Raw genomic sequence first — 23,759 nt, 5'->3', positions numbered from 1 at the left:
ATTTTAAGAAAAAATCATTTGTAAGACAAAAGCTAGTCTGCGTTTACCAAAGATTATATTAAAACGGGTTCGGGAGTCGGTTACGCGTGTGGAATGATTAACAACCCACAACACCAAAAACTGGTACTGTATCGCTTACATATCATCGTAAATGATATAAATCATGAATTTAATATATATATATATATATATATAGTTAATATATGATCCATTTATTGAGTATTAATTAATTTACTTCAAATTAATGAACTAATTAGAGAAAATTCTTTAATTTGAAAAGAAATCTCGACATTAGCAATCATTTGTCGGGAAGGCTATTTCATCTATTTCTTATTCATAAAGAAAATTTCATCCTCATTGATTTAAAAAAAATGCAAATAGAATATAAATTATCGACAATTTGCAAACAACAAAATAAATTACTACATACAAATGCCTTGAATCACAAAAGATTTAATTAGTAAAACAAACTAGATCTATTTTAAATCTTATTTCGTTCAAACATCATATCGGATTATACCACTTTAATCAAATGATACTTTCCACGTCCGTACTATAAATCAGTTCTTGAAAGACGTTCGGATAACAATACTAAAAACGTTCGGATAACAATACTAAAAATATTATCAAAGAGATTTAATAAAAGTTAAAATATAGGTATAATGCGTAAAACATTTATATATATATCATGCATATTTTAATAAAAGTTAATATATATATATATATATATATATATATATCATACACGTAATTCAAGATAAAATATAACAATTTAAAGAAATCTTAACACATATATAGATGTACCGTGCACATTATATTAATATAAATAGGGATAACTTTGGTCTAATAAGTATATGAATTGCAAATGGAAAATCAAACATGCAGGTACTAAAACAAACGGACAATAAGTTTTAAAAGGCAAGTGCATATATTTTTAATAAATCGAATAGATTGTGAAATTAATCTATCAAAATAAATAGGGATAATTTGGTCTAATAAGTAAACAAACATAAAGGATAAAAACATAATGCAAATAAAATAAAAGGCTCAAAATAATATGAAAGTAACCCAAAGCAGAACTAAAATGCATTTAGATCAAAAGTACAGGGATTAGAAACATAAAATGCATTTCCTTTGCATAGTAGCTAGTGACTAAAATGAACCAAAAGAAAATATATGTCATGTGTACGAAAAATAAAAATTAGCACATAAATCTTAATTTTAAAAATAATTGTTAATAATTAATAGTTAATATTAATGTTTATCAGCAAAATTTACATAGGGAGCAATAAGCAATAAAAATAAATCATGGTTACCAATTTAAAATTAAACAGGGAGGTGATAAAAAATCAGATTTTCAAAGAGTGCAAATAGAGCATTTAAATTAAAGAAACAACAAAAATAAAGACTAAAATACAAGAACATAGCAAGGCGTGGGGGACCTAAGGTGATTTACCCAAAAATACCCATGAGACATAATATCTCCTCTGGTTTTTTATTTTACACGTGAACTTAACCTAAAAGTAAAAACCATTCAACTCTTCTCTTCCTCTTTCTACTCCACAGTGCCTCACACCAAAACTAAAACCAACTTGGCCACCATGCTCCGATGATGGCCTTCCTCTTCTCAGGTAACCTCTTGACTCCTCTTTATTTATTCTTTTTTTATATTATTTTCTGTTATTTGAGGGCAACTAGGTTAGATTCGAAAATAATAAAAATGTATATCTATGTTGGTTGTTTTTTTAATACATATATATATTACTATACCTGAAGAGAACCGAAAAGAAACTATACTCAACCTAATCGAACATGCAAGGATTTAAAGTGAACAAATCAAAGAAAAAATGCATTAAAATAGTAAAAATAATAGGAAAAAAATAATTGATACCACTTTTGAGTCTGTTATTGCTTGAATATAGAGTTTACAATGTATTATTTGCAAGGATTTTCCCCAATCTCTCTATTTCAATCTATTTTTTTATTATTCGAATCCTTCTCCCTCTCAATCTGTTCGAATGCCCTTAATTTATCATTGATCTCTTCACCAAATCTCCATGGTTGCATCTGGATTTTCTTTGCGGTTGGTATGAAAATGACAGGTTTAGGTAGTATAATTAATTTGCTTGACTTTGTTTGATTGAGGCAGGTGATCTGTCACTATGGATGATTTGTGCAAATTGGCTCTGACGGTGGCACGACAGATGATGTGTTGAAACCCTAATATATTTAGAGTTTTAAGTTGGGTCAGATTTTGGGTTACTGGGTCTGGATCGGGTCTCCATCTGCTTCATGGGTTGCTTGGATTTATAATTTGTTGGGTTTTATTTTGTGGGTATGAACAAAATATAAATAAACTAATTAATAATAATAATAATAATAATTTAATATTTTTGGCCCGGACAAAAATGGGTGTCTACAGATGCCCCTCTTTGCACATTCTTCTGTTAACAAGAATAGGGCAAAGAAGAAAAAAACAACAAGTTTTTGTCTGATAATCTTTTTTTTGTTCTGAAAATTTGATAGTGTTTGATTTGGGAGATGACACGGCTCATACGTGTTGAAGAGTTCTGGTCGTCTAAGGGTGACAAGACTCCTACATAATAAGGAAATCTAGTCGAGTGATGACATGATTCATACGTGATGAAGAATTCTTGGTCATATTTAGGAATGATGATAACACGGCTCATACGTGATGAAGAGTTCTGGTTATCAAGGATTAACACGATTCCTACATAATGAGGAAATTTAGTCGGGTGATGACACGGTTCCTGCGTGATGAGGACTGCAGGCCATCTATAGATGATAACACGGTTCCTACGTGATGAGGACAGTTGGTTATCTGGGGTTGACATGACTCCTACTTGATGAGGAGATCAGGTCGAGTGATGACACGGTTCCTACGTGATGAGGACGTCAGGTCATCTATAGGTGATAACACGGTTCCTACGTGATGAAGACGGCTGGTTATCTGGATTTGACACGGTTCCTACGTGATGAGGAGATCATGTTGATTGATGACGCGGTTCCTACGTGATGAGGACGTCAGGTCATCTATAGGTGATAACATGGTTCCTACGTGATGATGACGGCTGGTTATCTGGAGTGACAAATTGTTATGACATTAAGTCAATTCATTGGGCACAATAGTCTTCTTCGTGAAGCTCAAATCGTGGGTGGCTCCTTCGTCGTGAAGTTGAGCTTTGAGTTGGATATCATTCGTTGTGAAGTTGAAATCCAATCTTTTATTGCATTGTTTCACCAAATTGGCTTTGAGTTGGATATCTTTCATTGTGAAGTTGAAATCCAATCTTGTGTTGTATCGAGCATGATATCCTTTGCTGTGAAGTTGAAATCAGTTTGATATAGTCAACCTTGGTCTTCTTCTTGGCTTAAAGATCTTGGTTTAAAGTACAACTGAAAAGTAGTTCTTCGTTGCCACATGCAGTTGATATGTCATTGAGCTTAATGGAACCAAACTCGAAAGTCTTCATTGACAAATAGCTTTTCTCGACTTAAGCTATGTTGCAATGAGCTGAGAGGTTGCCCCAGATCTTCTTCTTAACTTGAAGACCTCGGCTTTAACCTGAAAGTAGTTCCTCGTTGCTACCATGTAGTTGATATGTCATCGAGTTGAATGGAATCAAACTTGAAGATGTTTGTTGACAAATAACCCTTCTCGCCTTGAGTTATGTTGTAAACTTGACATGTCCTGGAACTGAATGTAATCAAACTTGAAGGTTTGTGTTGACAGATGACCCTTCTCGCCTTGAGCTATGCTGTGAATCGAACTCAAAGGTCTCTTGCTGACAGATAACTCTTCTCGCCTTGAGTTATGCTATAAATTTGATATGTATTTGAGCTGAGTGTAATCGAACTCGAAGGTCTTGGTTGACAGATAACCCTTCTCGCCTTGAGTTTTACTACCAATAGTTCTTTTAAGTGAAAAAAATGACTCCCCTTCACGGGTCTAGACAGGTCATAATTCTTTAGGTGGTTCCCCTTAACGAGTATCTTTGGATAACTCCCCTTCACGGGAAAACCATGTGGTATACTCCTCAGGTGATTCCTCTTAGCGGGTCTGAACCGAGTGAGATGAATTTTGGATGACTCCACTTCATAGGAAAACCATGTGGTATATTCCTCGGGTGGTTCCCCTTAGTGGGTCTGGACCAAGTGAGATGATCTTTAGATGACTCCCCTTCACAGGAAAGCCATGTGGTATATTCCTCAGTCGAATATCATCCGTCGTTGAGTTGAAATATGGCTTTTAACTGCAAAATAGCCACTCGTCATTGAGTTAAGCTGAACTAGATATGCTCTGAATTGGCTCTCGAAACAGTGTGAAGTTGATTCTAAGATCTTTCAATCTTTCAATTGGTCAAATTGGTTGAATTGTAACTCCTTGCTATTGAGTTAAGAAACAACCATCAATATCTTTTGAAGTTGTTTTTGAATCGAGTATATTTCGTCTTGAAGTTAAAACTTGACTTTTAGCATGAATCTGCAAAATTATACACATATGTGATGCTATGAATGCAATGGATATATATCAAATGATGATGTATGATTTTCTTATATGTAAATGATGTTCTTATGAATGAAAAAATGTTAATGCAATCTTCATTTGACTTCAAAGTGGTGAACTCGGTCTTCCTTCACTTAGTAAAAATGTCATTTCAAGCTGGCATTTCTGATGAACTATCTGATCCACTTGCATCTTTGTGTTTTCTTTTTTTATTAAAGTCTCAAAAGAAATGTTTCATTTGTGGAACTCTTGTCATCGTCAGAATTATGATTTTGATGCCCCATTTTGTCTTGGATAACACCAACTTTCTTCTCCTGGACTTGTGTAGAAATCCAATAAAGCTTTCATCTTTGAAAAGAGAATCTATCATCTTTGAAAAATATAGATGTAGATATGCTAAACTCAACAGAGATTAATTAGGAGAGCAGCGTCTGTTTTGATTTGAAACACATCACAAGGAGATTTATCCTAATTCGTTTCATGTCTCCACATCTAATTGGATCTCGAACAAAGCCATTCAGACCATATTATGTCGAGATGTTTAACAACAACCTATCGTTCAACCTTAGTTGGCTCCATTAGTTTCTTGTTGTTAAAATTTCAGCTCCCCTTCTGTGGAAAGAAATCTTCATCATTTCTCACTTCTAACCTTGGGGTTGAAGAAGTCAATCTTCATCTCGGATCAACAAATGGAAATACCATATGATTGCAACATTGATTCAGCACTATAATCACTGGTTCGTAAAACATTTGATAACACATTCATCATTTCCTGTGGTTTTTGCACAGATTTCTAAATCATAGTGTTTAGAGCTTTTGTAGGATGTCACTTAAGAATAAAGCTCAGTAGGAATACAAGTGGGATGCTTTGACTTGCCAATATATAATTATCAGAATAATACAACTGTATGATGAACAAAGCAGTTATGTATAGTCAGTTCCACTATCACTGTTTCACTATTTTCATTCTTCATATCTTTCTATATCATTGGGAATATTTTCTCAAATCAATGATCTTGACACAGGATGATATGAGCTTTCAGCATACCCCTAACATTTCTAGATACGAACATTCAAAATGCATTCAAAATTATTTCTTGCTGATGTGAGCCTTCAAAAATGCTTCAACATGAGCTTTCAAAATGCCCCACATGGATCATTTCTGTTTGTAATAGCCTTTAAAATGTACCAATATTCTATTTCTGGTTGAAATGGACTTTCAAAATATCCCAACCTTTTCATGTTGGTGTGAGCCTTCAGGATGCCCCACATGGATAATATATGTTTTTTCCATGCTGATGTGAACCTTCAAGATGCCTCACATGGATTACTTCTATCTTTTTATGCTAATGTGAACCTTCAAGATGCCTCACATGGATTACTTCTGTCTTTTTCATGCTGATGTGAGCCTTCAAGATGACCCACATAGATAATATAGACCTCTAATCTTCAAGTCAAAAGGTTTACTCTCAATGTCCATTGAATTTGAATCTTATGATTCCCACGAGGTACAACTTTGATAATGCCCCATTTGTGGATAATTGTGGCTCTATTCGTGCCAAAATCTATTTATCTTGAATGCTCTCATTATGGTGTTACTGAACAACAATTAACTAACTTGAAAAGTTCTCTTCATGTTGTCATAAACTTAAGAAGTGGTTAATTCTCCTGACAGAAAAGTCTAAGATATGTGCCTATTATGAATAAGGTGGTCATCTTCTGCTTGACTGGTTGTATTCTTGCCTTTTTTTTTGCTATGGATTGGAATATGTGTCCCTTTGAATATGGTAATCCTTCTTCTTATCATGTTGCTGATAATGTCACAAGAGAGTGTTACAAGGTCTCTCCTCTAACCCTTGTGATCTTTCAGACCACTTGCTCTCAAGATGTTCTTCATCATTCTAGCACCGCTCATTCTTTTTCTACAATAGAGGCATAACAATCCTCAACTTACTTCAAGAACCTTTCTCATTTGAGACTGTCCTGTTTGAAAATGTTTTTTCTCCTTTCTTTATTGAAGAATTAAAGAATTTTGTAAAACATTGCCTATTGCATGTTCACAATTGAATCAAATCATAAAACATGAATTTAATGAATATCAAATAAATCAACTATTTTTTTAAATTATTAAAAATCATAGTCCTATGACAAGTGTCAAAATTATTGATTGGTTTAAGGTGTAGGTTGATTTTGGTAAAGTAAGGTCTCTCAGGTTGGTCCAACATATATGTCTCTTTGAACTTCCACCAACTTGAAGAAATGGTTTCTATACTCATCTCATAGTGATACTTCTTGGTTCCAGACTTTTAGCAACATCTTTGGGATTTGTGGTGCTTCATCAAGAGCTTAAAATCGTCTCGTATGTCGTTGTTACACCATTCAATATTCGAGTCACCTTTTCAAGTACATAACGTAGGCCAGGGCTCATGGTTACGAAAGAAAGAGATAAAAAGGCCCAAACAAATGTTTATGGTTAATTGAACCAAGGATCAATTCATTCTGATGCCTTCAATCTTGCCTTGCTTGACTTGAATCTGCTTTGCTACTTGTCTCTTATCATTTTTTCTGGATCCCTCTAGACTTCCAATTTTTGGGTTCATTTCCATTTTCTTATATCTCTAGCATTTATTGTGCTTCTTAGTGAATATGAATCTTTGAACTAATTGCGCTTGATCAACCTTGTAACTTGAAGCTCAATGATTCACCCATCTTGTTTCAAAAAAATTTCTTCTTTTCTTTTCTCTTTTCTCTTTTCTTTTTCTTTTTTTCTTTTCTTTTCTTTTCTTTTTTTCTTTTTTTTCTTTTTTTTTTGTTTTTCCTTTTTTTCCCCTGATAGACGAGTATAAAACTTTAATTGCTTTGAGTACCTCATTTCCTCTTGCATTTGTTATTCTTGACTGTATTTGATCTTCAAGCACCTCATATTTGATCTACCTTGTAGTTCGTAATAAAATTGGATTGACGATCTTTATTCCTGTGAGCAGATATTCTTCACCTTGCCCCCAATGTGGAGGGTAATACTTCTTTAGGATTGAATCAGAAGAAAAATCATTCAAGCTCAAATGGGGACAACAAGATATATTTTTCTCTTTTTGCGAAGGGATAAATGAAAGAAAGCCGTTCATCATTTCATACACATAAACCTTTGTAAAAAGAGGTATCATCAAAGTATTTCGGTGTACTTCCAAATTTATCAACAAATCCAGAATCGAAACTCGTGCTTGTTGCTTGTGTAACTGCTCTATTACACTATACTCACTATGTTTCAAGAATTTCAAAAACTCCTGTGCTTGTGTTTCAGTTATTGGCTCATTGATTGTCAGTGAGGGCTCATTATTAAATACCTTATGTGGTACCAGTGCAGATTCCCTTTTCTTTTGATGTTTCAAGAGAGTAACACCTCTCACTTCTTGTGAAAAATCCTATTTCACTCACTGTTTCGGTTATCAAATCAATTCCTTGTGCTTTATCTTTTTCTTCTATTTTCTCCAAAGAAACAGGTCCTCCTACCATTGAAATATTGGCAGTGTAATTCCAAGGTACCTTGCGGGTATCCTTAAACATAAATGGTAAAAGGATTGTGATAACCACTTTTGGTTTTACTGGCACATGATTCATTACAAATGGTTTTACAGTGATAATCACATGCTCACTTGTTCTATGCATGGGTTTGGAATCTTCTGATGTGCAGACATCCTCTTATCTTTTTCCTTTATCTTTATCGAAGAATTCTATCTCATTATTGTCCATCAATTTTTGTATCAATCCCCTAAATTCAAGACACAACTGAATTTCACGACCCTTTTTCTGGTGATATTCACAATAATCTCCACAATCATTAGACGTTGGCTTAAACTCTTGATGAATCATACCAGCTTGGGAGAGTTGCTGGAATACCCAACTGATGGGAAACTTAATTTCAGAAACATTAACCTTTACTTTCCTCCTATCCTTGTCATCTTTCTTATTACTTCGAGCCTGCCCGAATTACTCGAAATTCTCTTCGACAAATTGATTTATGATGCCCTATCTCATCTCTTCATGCAGTAAGATTTACGGATAATTGAAAGTTTGGTACTTTTGAGGTCTTTTGGTTTCACCAGTATGATGATTTTGTATCTGGAAGAACAAATGTGTGACTTTTGAAGTTGTGTATATGATGGAACGTTATAAACCAATCAACTCTACCCAAAAAAGTAAACATATGGATTTGGTGTCTCAAAAACAAGTAGAAACATTACTTCAAAGTCTCAGATAAATGTAGTGTCAGGATTTGGTTTTGGTAAGGACAACAGTAGATCAAGTATTTGTATTTCTGGTGTTGGACAGGATATGAAAGGTCTAATTTTACCACTTGCCAAAGATATATAATTCTTGAAAAATTTTAAAAAAAATATTTAATTTACATGATACTAAAAAATTTCAAGATTAAAATGTTATTCCTTGCTCATAACCATAAAAGCAACACAAATTTATTTATTACACAAAAGGCGGAGAAAGGAACAAAAAAAAGTTCAAACAAGATGTTGAAAATGAAAAGTATTATAGTGGTAGATAACAACTTCCACTTATTTATCTATCATGCCACATTACTCCTATAATGTTGGGTGTATAATCGGCCCAAAGTCATTGTCCTCATTTGCCCCCATTTTTTGATCATCTTTTGTGTCAACTTCTTTGGATAAACTTTCAGATGCACAAATCTCTATTTCCTCATGAGCAGTCTCCATCATTATTTTTTTCTTCTCTGACTGAAAATTGGGCTCAATTTTAGATCCAGAACAACTTTCCTTAGTGATGACAGTTTTGTCTTGGTTCTGAATGCTCATTGCAGCTACGATTGGGGTAGTATTAACCAGACTCCTTAAATTGCCCCCTGCCTCACTTATTTTCAGAAAATCTGATATAGGTGTCTGAGGTGTCTTCTGGGTTACATCTGCTCCATTCCTTCTTAGACCTATGGGCCAATCACGAATTACCTTTCCTTTCATTTCTTCATTTCTCATTTCTTTCTCATTTCTTTCTCATTTCTTTCTCATTCCTTAGCATCAGAGAAATATCGAGAGTTAAATCTTCCATACATACTTCACATTCCTTAGTTTTGCTCTTTTCCCTTTTAATGTCCTCTGCTGTATGAACTTCACTTGTTTTGACACTTTCAACTTCATTTTGGGGGTTGAATCTCAATTGTCTGATCAACATGGAATGACTGTTAACATCCACTTCTATGATTTTATGAACCAAAAGATCTTGAACTCATCGATTGAAGTTACCGTAATTCTCAATGGAGTGTCCTTGGATTCCAACATGATATTCACAAAAAACTTTCTCATTATACCATCTTGGGTAAGGAGGAAATAAAGGCTTATCCCGACATGGGGCAATAAGTTGGGCTTTGAATAACTCAGGATATAACTTGCTGCACGAAATTGAAGGAAACTTAGGTAGAATTTCCTTTGACATCACTGTCTCCTTACAATTGTTTACTTTGCTTTCTTGAAAACCTTGTGACTGATGACCAAAATGTTTTCTTTGAATGTTTGGTTCTTGATCAACATCATAAGAAAGACAGTAATTCAAAAACTTCTCTTTCACTTTCTCGACCAGTTTTGAGTTTTTGAGGAGCTTAGGATTCTCATCTTCAAAACATAGCAACCCTTCAGTTATAAGATCTTGGACTTTTAATCTCAGAATTATGCAATTTTCTGTAGAGTGACTGAAATCTCAAGTATGATAATTGCATAAATCTTTGACATCTTGCCAATCTGGACACAGATCAGTAATAGGAGGAATGGGTGTTACAAGACCACTTTCAAAGAGAAAGGGTAATAAGTCTAAATATGAGATTGGAATTGGAATGGGATATGCCATCTTCTTTTCATTATTGCTATTTTTATCATTTTCAATGGTACTTGGTCCTCTTCCATGCTTCTTTTCTTTGATGCCAGCTCAACCGATTTTTGGAGTTGTATTTGATTCTCACGTTCTTCTACAAGTTCCTGGTTATTTGTCATTCTTGTCTTGGTCACAACACCAACGTTCATATTTTCATTCAATTCATTCGTAACTGGATTCTTTAAGGGCTTTTCTCCATGAATCACAATATTCACCATGTCCATTAATTTGATCATATGCTCCATTGACTCATCTTGGAACTTCTTTGCTTGATCATTTATTTCTTGTTGAATCTTGATAAGTTGCTCTTGAAGTTTCTCAATTCTACCAACCCTTTCTAAAATCTCATTCATGGTTCTTATCTTTCTCTAGAAAGACCAAGTTAACTCCAATTTGAATTCGAAAATTCTGTCATGAAATCCTCTACGAATTATTCTCATATTTTCATAATTTAATGCATGTAAAATAGTTTGAAACAAAATGCAAATGCATGATGTAAGATTAAAACTATAAATATAATTATACAAAGATCTGAATTCAAATGCAAATACAAAGATGCAAATGCATAAGCAAAAATGTTGATCTCAAAGATGGATATTGTAGAATAATTTTCACCAGAAATAAAAACTTTCACATTCTAACACAGTGCACTTTACAGACATGCCTTCGCTTAGATGTTGAGCCTAAAATGGATTGCTTCATCTTAAATCTTCGTTCTTGAAAATGCCCATCAATTATTTTGTAGCCTAACTCCGTTAATACCCAGGCGGTACTGAAGTGCATTACTCCTTGATGAAATGATCATATATAAGAATCTATTGTTGGATTACTCCTTGGATCAGTGGATCGTCATTTCAGTCTCAAATGCTACACAATCTTTGAGCTCACTGCTTTGTCTTGGATCTTCGTATTTGGAACTGATGCCCTTCAATGCTCTGTAAACTAACTCCATTAATGTTTCAGCGATGTTGAAGTCAATATGTTGCTCCTTGATGACTAGTTATGAGATGATCATAGATAAAAATTAATTGTTGGATTACTTCTTGGATCAAAGTATCAGCTTTCCAATCTCAAATGTTGCAAAATTTTCTAATAAATCTCATTCTGGTACTCTGGACTTCTCTTAACCCTCGGTGCATGTCTGTGTATGCGACTGCTTGATTGGAAAATTTTATATCTTCTATGCAAAATTTCCACTTGAGTATCCCCTTGCGAATCAACACTTTTGCATTATGTCATGAAGTTGCAATGCAATGCAATGCAAAGAAAGATAAAAAATGACACAATCAAAAGAAATAAGTTAGTGTACACAAACAAAAGAAAAAAAATTAGTTAATACATGTAAGATAATCAATACAGATAAAAATGTTATTCAAAGATGAATAAAACACCTACCCCGTCATGATACCTACCCGAACATTCTTTAATTAAATAGTAATCATACTCAGACATGTTTTCTACCCAAATGATTAATTTCAAGAAAATAATCATAACCTTATGGTATCTAGTTCACATGCTTTTATTCGAAAAGAAAAATATATTATATGAATTTAAAGTAAAAGAAAAGGGTTTAGAAATGCTCATCCTTTGTGTACACCTATTTTGGGTACCTACTGACAGACAGAGATTCAATATAGCTATATCTAGGGTGACCATTCTACGGTTCACTATATGCATAGTTTCGACTCTATGAGGAAAAAGATACTCGAATTGTCCTTGATGTCGGTGCCCCCTTGGGCTGCCAAACCCTCAATCCTCACCTATTACAGGTTTCGAGCGGAATGAGTTCAATTCGAGAGGATTCACTACCTTATACCCATATGAGGAATAAATCCCTACGAAGGTATAAAGTATGTATCCCATTGGTTATTTGCTAAAACTCATACGAAGAATAAATTCTTACGAGAGTAAAGCATTCACCCCGACTAATTTGGAACGAAGCTCAGGTTTAGAGCTCATGTTATGCCAATGCACGTGATGTGTGTGAGGAGGAAATTCAACCCTTTGACTCCAAATGAAAACGAAACAACTCGACAAAAACTTGGTCAGATCTGAAAACAAAGATTCAAATGTTAGTATAACAATAAAAAATAAAACAGTTAACAAAAACTTCAATAAATAAATCATAAGTTAACTAAAGACTTGAACTCATAATTTCCACCACAATGACAATGTGTAAGCAACTTACAGCTTGACTCTCTAAAAAAAGTCTCCAACGAAGTCGCCAAACTGTCATAATCGTTTTTCAAGTGGAACAATAGTTTATTGTTTTTAAAAAATAGTTACGACTTTTAATTTTGGAAAATTCAGTGATTTTGGATTAATTTGGATTAAATTGAAAAGAGTCGCCATCGACCTTGACCTTTGAGTTAGGTAGGTCGAATACCTAAAACTGCCTTTTAAAAATAATTTTAAGAAAAAAATCATTTTAAGAAAAAATCATTTTTAAGACAAAAGCTAGTCTGCGTTTACCAAAGATTATATTAAAACGGGTTCGGGAGTCGGTTACGCGTGGGGAAGGATTAGCACCCCATAGTGCCCAAAATTGGTATTGTATCGCTTACATATCATCGTAAATGGTATAAATCATGAATTGAATATATATATATATATATAGTTAATATATGATCCATTTATTGAGTATTAATTAATTTACTTCAAATTAATTAACTAATTAGAGAAAATTCTTTAATTTGAAAAGAAATCTCGACATTAGTAATCCTTTGTCGGGAAGGCTATTTCATCTATTTCTTATTCATAAAGAAAATTTCATCCTCATTGATTTTTAAAAAATGCAAATAGAATATAAATTATCGACAATTTGCAAACAACAAAATAAATTACTACATACAAATGCCTTGAATCACAAAAGATTTAATTAGTAAAACAAACTAGATATATTTTAAATCTTATTTCGTTCGAACATCGTATCGGATTATACTACTTTAATCAAATGATACTTTCCACGTCCGTACTATAAATCAGTTCTTGAAAGACGTTCGGATAACAATACTAAAAATATTATCAAAGAGATTTAATAAAAGTTAAAATATAGGTATAATGCGTAAAACATTTATATATATATCATGCATATTTTAATAAAAGTTAATATATATATATATATACATATATCATACACGTAATTCAAGATAAAATATAATAATTTAAAGAAATCTTAACACATATATAGATGTATCGTGCACACTATATTAATATAAATAGGGATAATTTGGTCTAATAAGTATATGAATTACAAATGGGAAAATCAAACATGCATGTACTAAAACAAACGGGCAATAAGTTTTAAAAGGGAAGTGCATATATTTTTAATAAATCGAATAGATTGTGAAATTAATCTATAAAAATAAATAGGGATAATTTGGTCTAATAAGTAAACAAGCATAAAGGATAAAAACATAATGCAAATAAAATAAAAGGCTCAAAATAATATGAAAGTAACCCAAAGCAGAACTAAAATGCATTTAGAGCAAAAGTACAAGAATTACAAACATAAAATGCATTTCCTTTGCATAGTAGCTAGTGACTAAAATGAACCAAAAGAAAATATATGTCATGTGTACGAAAAATAAAAATTAGCACATAAATCTTAATTTTAAAAATAATAATTAATAATTAATAATTAATAATTAATATTAATGTTTATCAGCAAAATTTACATAGGGAACAATATGCAATAAAAATAAATCATGGTTACCAATTTAAAATTAAATTGGGAGGTGATAAAAAATCAGATTTTCAAAGAGTGCAAATAGAGCATTTAAATTAAAGAAACAACAAAAATAAAGACTAAAATGCAAGAACATAGCAAGGCGTGGGAGACCTAAGGTGATTTACCCAAAAATACCCATGAGACATAATATCTCCTCTGGTTTTTTATTTTACACGTGAACTTAACCTAAAAGCAAAAACCATTCAACTCTTCTCTTCCTCTTTCTACTCCACAGCGCCTCACACCAAAACTAAAACCAACTTGGCCACCATGCTCTGATGATGGCCTTCATCTTCTCAGGTAACCTCTTGACTCATCTTTATTTATTCTTTTTTTATATTATTTTCTGTTATTTGAGGGCAATTAGGTTAGATTCGAAAATAATAAAAATGTATATCTATATTGGTTGTTTTTTTAATATATATATATATATATTACTATACCTGAAAAGAACCGAAAAGAAACTATACTCAACCTAATCGAACATTCAAGGATTTAAAGTGAACAAATCAAAGGAAAAAATGCATTAAAATAGTAAAAATAATAGGAAAAAATAATTGATACCCCTTTTGAGTCTGTTATTGCTTGAATATAGAGTTTACAGTGTATTATTTGCAAGGATTTTTCCCAGTCTCTCTATTTGAATCTATTTTTTGTTATTCGAATCCTTCTCCCTCTCAATATGTTCGAATGCCCTTAATTTATCATTGATCTCTTCACCAAATCTCCATGGTTGCATCTGGATTTTCTTTGCGGTTGGTATGAAAATGACAAGTTTAGGTAGTATAATTAATTTGCTTGACTTTGTCTTATTGAGGCAGGTGATCTGTCACTATGGATGATTTGTGCAAATTGACTCTGACGGTGGCACGGCAGATGATGTGTTGAAACCTTAATCTATTTAGGGTTTTAAGTTGGGTCAGATTTTGGGTTACTGGGTCTGGATCGGGTCTCCATCTGCTTCATAGGCTGCTTGGATTTATAATCTGTTGGGTTTTATTTTGTGGGTCTGCATAAAATATAAATAAATAAATTAATAATAATAATAATAATAATTTAATATTTTTGACCGAAACAAAAATGAATCTATACATATACGACAAGACATACTCTCCCTTGCCTATAGAAGAACCCTTCATAATTTGTGATAGAGGGCAGTAGCAGCAACTGTGCAGTGACCATCAACTCTCTGATGCGAGTCAAATCAAAGGGTGACCTATCAATGAATCTATGAACCCTAAGGGAGGTCAAGTTTGTTTAACAGAAATGTCATTTTGGACGACATTATTGGAGCGAGTCTTGTATCCTCTTGAGAAGGTTGTGGTTTTAACTTTGAATTCCAAATATCATAAAGGTCCAAATTTCTGGAATGCTGACATTCGACCATCTGTAAGTTGGAGCTTAAGGCGACTTTTAAAACTGAGAAATGAAGCTTATCAAATCCTTTTTGCTGGTACAATGAAAGTGATTGACATTTGGGATGTTATTCGTGATAAGAGACCTCAAGTCCCATGAAAGAAAATAATATGGTTCCCTCTTCACATCCCAAAACACAGTTTAATCACTTGGATGACACTACTTGATAGACTCCCTACGAAAGTAAGACTCCATCGAATTGAGCTTATCAATGATTGCCATTGTGTGTTCTGCAATGCTCAATTGGAAACAAGGGAGCACTTGTTCCTCCAATGTCCTATGGCAGAACAATTATGGAATTCGGTTTTCTTCCACTCTGGTCTGCAATTTACTATCACCTCTTGGGATGATTTCTTTGTGTGGGCAAGCTCTACTTGGAAAGGAAAATCACTGCTAACTTCGATTATGAAACTTGCTCTTAACGCCCTTATCTACTTTCTCTGGGAAGAAAGAAATAAGAGGATCTTCAAAGGTTGCTCCAGAAATGTTCAAGAGCTATTCCTTGCCATTAAGGACGTTGTTCGCTTTCAACTGAGGGATAGGAAAATAAATCGAAATGATATTGCTAATTCTTCCCTTTGTAAGCACTGGGATATTTCTTGTTCTTAATTCTTCTTGTAAGTAGAATGCTTCTTGTAAGTAGAATGCTTCTATAACAGAACACTGTTGTTTGTAGCAAGTTATGTTCTTGTAACAGACTGGTCACTTGGGTAATGAAAATTGATGATTTATCCAAAAAAAAACCTGTAAGCGTCTTCTTTAGGAATAAGCACTGTAAATGAATAAACTTAGACGGTGTTATGTTTAAGAAAAATAAAATGTAAAATAGTAAAAGCGTTGAAAATGGCCAAATGGAGGGGAGAAGTAGACAGTAATTTGACTAATTATAACACAAGAAAAAATGGAACAACTTTCCAGAGAGAGAGAGAAGGTAAATAGGCATTGTTGGCTAATTTAGTAGGCTTGATTGTAATCGTCTGACAAATGCGTGAGCGTACTAAAGTTTGCTTCTTCTTCTTTTTACGATTTGACCTGACACACTTTAATCGAATATCTCCCTTTTTAGTATCGTTTGTTCTATATTTTTCGAAGTGGCACCCTTTCGGTTGAGGTGGCGAAAGACGCATCCCAGGGACGCGCTTTACCTGGTTTTACGCTGAGTTGGATGCCACGTGTGAAAGGCGCATCCTCGGGGATGCGCTTTACCTTTATTTGTTGATTCAGTTGCCACGTGTGAAAGGCGCATCCCCGGGGACGCGCCTTTCATTAAATGTCTTAAATGCTCATCCGATTTTTCCCCAACTACCCCTCCTCATCTCCTATATAAACCCCCTCAACCCCCCCTCATTATTCACACCAAAATCTTCTTCTCCTTACTTATATAACTCAAATTCTCTAAATCTTTGAGTTTTAAATTTCTTATTAGTGGTAAGAAATTTATTTTTCAGTTATTTTTTTTAAATAGATATTATATTTTATATTAATATAATTATATAAATATTATTTTTTATTAAAATAATATTTATATAATTATTATTTATTTAAATTTATTAATTAATTATTTTTTGTGCTAATTATTATTTTTTGTCTACAGTTATAATGAAAAGTGAAATGCTGCTGCGATTGGATGTTGACCATATCTCCAGACATTTTAGCGATATGGTAATATTTTTTTATAATTAATGTTAATATTTATTGTTATGTTTAATTTAAATTTATTATGAATTTATATTGATTTTAATTTTTTATAATGCATATTATTTAGGATATTGATTGTATTTTAGAGACATTTATTAAAAATCCACGTATACTGACAACGGAACGTATTTTGCCATTTTTGGCTTCTGTCGGGTTCGGATATATTGCAATAATCATTGGTGGTTAAAAACTCAAACCTATCCTAATTTCTGTATTGATTGAGAGGTGGAGACCCGAGACACACACTTTTCACCTTCCATGTGGAGAGGCTACAATTACATTGGAGGATGTCTCTATGCATCTGGGGCTTCCCGTCGACGGAAATATGATGTGTGGTATGGCGGATGGTGATTGGCAGTCAATGTGCATTGATTATCTTGGAGCTACTCCGCCAGAGTTTAATGGAGGTAGAATAGCTTTATCTTGGTTGAAAGCTAATTTTGAGGTTTTAAATGAAAATGCTTCAGAGGATCAAGCAAAGGCATGTGCTCGGTCATATATTCTACGAATAATTGGAGGAATATTGATGCCCGACAAATCTCGCAACCAGGTGCATTGTATGTGGTTGTGGCATCTGATCGATTTTGATGAAGCTGGAAGATATAGTTGGGACGCTGCAGTTTTGACATTTCTCTTTAGAGAAATGTGTCGGGCGACGAATTATAAGAAAACTGCTATCGGTGGATGTCTCCTGCTTCTGCAATCATGGGCATGGTTCCGCATGCCTTTCTTATGCCCAATCGTGAATGAACCATACGTATTCCCCTTATTGTTGAGGTAATTATCAAACTAAATTTTGATTTAAATATTTTTAATTAAATAGGGTGATATTTAGTTTATATTATATTTCATAGGTGGTCGATGAAAAGAAAGAACCATAGAAGTATACCTACTGGGTTAGAGGAAATCCGTCTACTTATTGATACAAAAGCTGGGTCTGAGGTATGTTTTTACACCTGTTTAAATATTAATATTTTAATTTAAAATGCTAGATATAATTAGAATATTTTATTTATTTGAATTGTATATTTATATTTCAGTTTCAATGGATACCTCATGCGAGCGATGAAGTGAAGGCTTGCATCCCACCCCACCTTGGTGAGTCATTAGAGGTTTAGATATCGGTTATACCTCTTATATGTTATGCTATTATTGAGTGGCATCCAGTTGATCGTGTGCTCCGTCAGTATGGTTGTACGCAATATATTCCTGGAGCACCTAGGAATTTAGACGACGTGCATAACATAGATAGACGAGGAAAGAAAGATGTTAACTGGGTGGTGAGCCACAGAGATTGGATTGCGCTTTGGGAGAACCGGTATGCACAGTTGGCCCCTTGACAATATTACGCTGAAACTGGTCATATGGTTACGGATAACTATATGGACTGGTTTAATGAAAATGTGAAGCCATTTCTATTTTCGGCGGAAGAACGAGGGGTTAGCATTCCTAGGCGCCGAGAAAGACGTCAACCGTCTCAATATCATCGTCCTCCGACGTATGGATGGAGAGAAGGTGCTACCGGTTCTGCATCAGTCCCACCACAATATCCTTATCCACCAATGCCACAATGGTATATGCCCAACCCTCCACTTCAGATGCCATCTCCTCAGGGGTATATGCCAAGTTCACCAGTTCATATGTCATCTCTGCAGGGTTACATTCCTAGCCCGCAGGGTTACATTCCTAGCCTGCCAGGTTACATGCCTAGCCCGCAGGGTTTTATACCATATGGAGGTGCATATACGGCTATGTTTAATGATCCAGCATATGGTTCATATGCATCTTATTTGGCTGGTGGTGCTTCTCCTCAGACACCTCAATCTCCATCTGGATCACAGACATCGATGCCAATGTTTCCACAGTTTTCACAGTTCCCGGGGAGTGGTGGGATGGTTACTAGTACTCCTCCAGGGTCGTTATTTTATACAGCCCCTTCAGCGTCATCTACGCCAAATGAAGAAAATGCCGATGATGATGATAGTGAAGATGAGGAGACTGAAGAACAAGTTCCACAAAGAAATTCTCTGCGAAATAGACAACCACCGCCATGTGGAACTCATTCGAGAAGACGACATCGGTGATCCAGTTGTATTTTAATATTATTTAAATAGTTATATTTCAGAAATTTATGTAATTTGGTTATGTTATTTAAATGTTTCATGGTTGTTACTGCCAATATTTTCAATGTTATTTTTATTCAAATTTAACATTAAATGTTTAATAAATGTTTTTAAAATACAAATTATAGTATTCGAAATTTAAAATTAAAATACAAATAATATTATTCGAAATTTAAATTTAAAATATAAATTATAGTATTCAAAATTTAACATTAAATTCAAGTTAATATTTCAATTGTATTCGAAATTAAAAGTTATATTCCAATTATAGTTCACAGTACTTAAATTGAAATTAAATTTCTCCATACATATGATTTTATCATTAACATATATATTAAAACGTATACATTAAAATCAACTTATCACTTCACATTTATTCGTAAAATCATGTCGATGCTCATTCCATACAATTTCAATGTCACAATAAACTTATCACTTCACATTTATTCAATTTATCCATAACATTTTATCTAATTTATTCAAACTTCACATAACGTTTTAATTTAAGTTATGAACATAAATTTATCTATATATATAATTTTATCCTTAACTTGCTGAACTTCCAAAAGAAGTTAAATTTTGGTTATAATTTACCTGATTTCACCATCTATCTATAGTTCCCCAGGAAGTCGCCCCCGGGAACGCGCCTTCACGGTCCCCTAAGGAATAATAGGTATTGACATGAATAGTTCCCGAGGGACATAAGTGACATAATAGGGTAATGATAACATATTCTCTGACAAAATAATGGAAGGCGCGCCCCCGGAAATGCGCCTTCACGGTCCCCTAAGGAATAATAGGTATTGACATGAATAGTTCCCGGGGGACATAAGTGACATAATAGGGTAATGATAACATATTCTCTGACAAAATAATGGAAGACGTGCCCCCGGGAACGCACCTTCACGGTCCCTTAAGGAATAATAGGTATTGACATGAATAGTTCCCGGGGGATATAAGTGACATAATAGGGTAATGATAATATATTCTCTGACAAAATAATGGAAGGCACGCCCCCGGGAACGTGCCTTCACGGTCCCCTAAGTAATAATAGGTATTGACATAAATAGTTCCCGGGGGACATAAGTGACATAATAGGGTAATGATAACATATTCTCTGACAAAATAATAGAATGCGCGCCCCCGGGAACGCGCCTTCACGGTCCCCTAAGGAATAATAGGTATTGACATGAATAGTTCCCGGGGGACATAAGTGACATAATAGGGTAATGATAACATATTCTCTGACAAAATAATGGAAGGTGCGCCCCTGGGAACGCACCTTCACGGTCCCCTAAGGAATAATAGGTATTGACATGAATAGTTCCCGGGGGACATAAGTGACATAATAGGGTAATGATAACATATTCTCTGACAAAATAATGGAAGACGCGCCCCCGGGAACGCGTCGTCATGTGAATAGTACCCCGGTTATAGGCACTATTATATGCAACATATTATAAACTTTCAAAACAAACTTCAGTTCACAAGCTTTGAAATTCTCAAACTCTAAATTTCTCAAAAATCTCAATCCTCTATTCTCTGAAAATGAGTCGTTTTTCTGCTGTTGTTTTGTATGATAGAGTAATTAAACAAGCTGAAGAGGGGGTTGTTTTTGAGTCAGATCATTATACCCCCTTAACCTTGAAGAGAAACATCACTCTTGAGGAGTTAATCATAAAAATTTCGTTAAAGATTCGTGTAGCAGGCCGGAGAAGACTATCTTCACTTCAGTACAGATTTCATACTGAACTTTTTCCGCTCACGTATACATCATTTCAGCTTTCAAACGATGATGATGTTTCTATGATGGTTGATGCTCATATGGGAAGTTCACAATCTCTTATTGAAATGTATGCGTCTTTTATTGAGGTTCGTGCTTCTCGTGGTCTCCCATATTCCTCTCACTTTGGCATTGTATATTAAGCTGATCAAGTTGATAGCCCGACACAACTGATTTGTAATGATTTACATCATTAATGGCAGATCCAATACCAGATGACATGCCATCAAGTTCAGTAGGAAGGCATTCATCTGCAACTGCTTATGATCTCAACCCAAGTGGTTTCACTATAATCCATATGGCAACATCTCTTCTACTTCAAGGGGTAGACATTCATCTGCCAATGTTTTCGACTTACAAATGGAAATGCCAACGAGACGACAGTCTATTCACATCCCATATGATACAATGGCCTCAAGTTCAAGGGGAGGACACACAAGCGGGAACTTATTTGACCTCAACATTAGATTATCGGAGGAACCATCATCTCCACTAGAAGAACCTCTTCGGGAGCCAAGTGCAGATGGTTCTGAAACGGGATTATTCGTTGAACCTGACTCACCACAGTTTAACGTACATTCTGATGATGACGAGGATGACGTTTCGATAAATACAACACCAGTCGAACTTCTTGCACATATGTATGGGGTTGATTATGATGCAATATATGAGCCCAAATTTCCGGATCTTCCTGATGTTGGCAACTATGGACTTCAATCAACAGTTAATGATGGTGATTTACATATTAGAATGGAGTTCGCATCGAAGGAGGAAGCAATGATGGCAATAAAGAGTTACAATATTCGTAACTCAGTTCAGTCCCGAGTTGACCGATCTAACACAGAGAAATATGTCTGCTACTGCGTCCAACGTGACAACGGATGTCAATGGATGGTTCGTGTATCAAAGAGGAAGAGGAAGAACAACTTATGGGAACTAACCAGATACAACGGTCCTAATACGTGTTGTGCAAGAGGTATAAACCAGGATCATCCCAACTTGGACTCCAACATTATTTGCCAAGCAATCATGCCCATTAAGAAGCAAAGCTCTCATATAGCTGTTGCAGTATTGATTTCTGCTATACAGTCACAATATGGGTACACCGTCTCATATAAAAAAGCTTGGTTGGGAAAACAGAATGTCATTTGCAAACTTCATGGCGAATGAGATTCATCTTACAACGAGCTGTCAGTTGGTTTCATGTTGTGCAAAGACTCAAACCCGGGACAATTGTTGAGTTCAAAACTCAACATCATTACGTGAATGATCGAGTGGTTCGTGATCGCTGCCAATTCTACCGTGTCTTTTGGACTTACCCTCAGTGTATTAATGCAGTCAAGTATTGTAAACCAGTTGTCCAAATTGATGGTACTTTCTTGTATGGGAAATACAAGCAAGTTTTATTATTGGCGTGGTCCAAGATGGAAACCACAATATTCTTCCCACTGCGTTTGCCCTCGTTCAAGGAGAAGACACTGAGTCTTGGGCTTTTTTCCTTAAAAATTTACGTTTACATGTTGTCACCAGGGAACGAGTATGCATTATTTCAGACCGAGGAGCCGGGATAAAAGCAACAATGGACTCTTTGGGTACAATGTATAGACCTCCACATGTTCAACATCGTTATTGTGTCAGTCATATTGCTGCAAACTATTACGGAAAATACAAGAAGAACGATGAAAGTCAATTAGTCGTGCGGATGGGTATGTTACTTTTCCCCGATTTTTCTATCATTTTCGTATTACTTATTTATACTTCATATTAACTATTACATATTCCTAATGGCTTAGGTTACGAACTCTTACCTCAAAGGTTTGAGTCGATGCTACAAGAGTTGTTTGGCAAAAATAAGAAGGGGTGCGAGTACATTATGGACATCAGCAAAGAAATGTGAACAAATGCGTATGACAGGGGGTATCGCTATGGTCATATGACAACAAACTTGGCTGAAGCAATAAATTCAACCTTAAAGGGGCGCGTCATTTACCAGTCACTGCATTGGTCAAAACGACTTATTTTCGTTTGGGTCAACTCTTTGCAAAACTCGGTGGACAAACTCTTACTTGGATGCAAAACGGTCATATTTACCACCCATGACTAGTAGCTGATTTACAGAAAAAAAAGTGGCTGCATCAAATGGGATGTTGGTTACAAATTTTTCTCGCACCCGTGAATTATTTCGTGTAACCGAAATACCACGTCCGTTGCAAGGGATTGAAGCTAACTCTTTCAGAGTTAATCTGCATGAGAGATGGTGCGATTGTGGTTTCTTTCAAGCACTCAAATATCCATGCTCTCATGTCATTGCAGCTTGCTCACATTCGCATTTGGACTACACAAATTATGTTGATCCCGTATACCAACTTTCACAAGTATTCAAGGTATATGAATTTGAGTTTCCGCCCATAGGAAACGAAAGAGACCCAGATGAGATTCAAACTTGGCTTACAATTGTACCAGATCTATTGCTATTGAGGGACTCAGGTCGTCCAAAATCTACTAGAATACATTGTGATATGGATATTCGGGAGAAGACAACAGAACTAAAACGATGTGGGCATTATAGAAACATTGGACACAATA

General features: G+C 34.7%; 1 protein-coding gene across 1 annotated transcript; it reads left to right on the top strand.

The window, feature by feature from the left end:
• The first annotated feature begins 15,722 nt into the window (after positions 1–15,722).
• Positions 15,723–16,178, top strand: LOC120148497. Its single transcript, XM_039161599.1, has one exon. It carries the CDS (start codon positions 15,723–15,725, stop codon positions 16,176–16,178), a length of 456 nt encoding a protein of 151 aa, XP_039017530.1.
• Positions 16,179–23,759: the final 7,581 nt, after the last annotated feature.

Source organism: Hibiscus syriacus, unplaced genomic scaffold (genome assembly GCF_006381635.1).
Source record: "Hibiscus syriacus cultivar Baekdansim isolate YM2019G1 unplaced genomic scaffold, ASM638163v2 tig00110962_pilon, whole genome shotgun sequence".
In the NCBI taxonomy this organism is placed as follows: domain Eukaryota; kingdom Viridiplantae; phylum Streptophyta; class Magnoliopsida; order Malvales; family Malvaceae; genus Hibiscus; species Hibiscus syriacus.
Note: the sequence above shows the minus strand (reverse complement) of the source record. Positions and strands in the feature narration are given on the sequence as shown.

Bases quoted from the DNA above. Each gene is read 5' to 3' on its own strand.
- LOC120148497 (XM_039161599.1), top strand. From the start codon at position 15,723: ATGACACTACTTGATAGACTCCCTACGAAAGTAAGACTCCATCGAATT.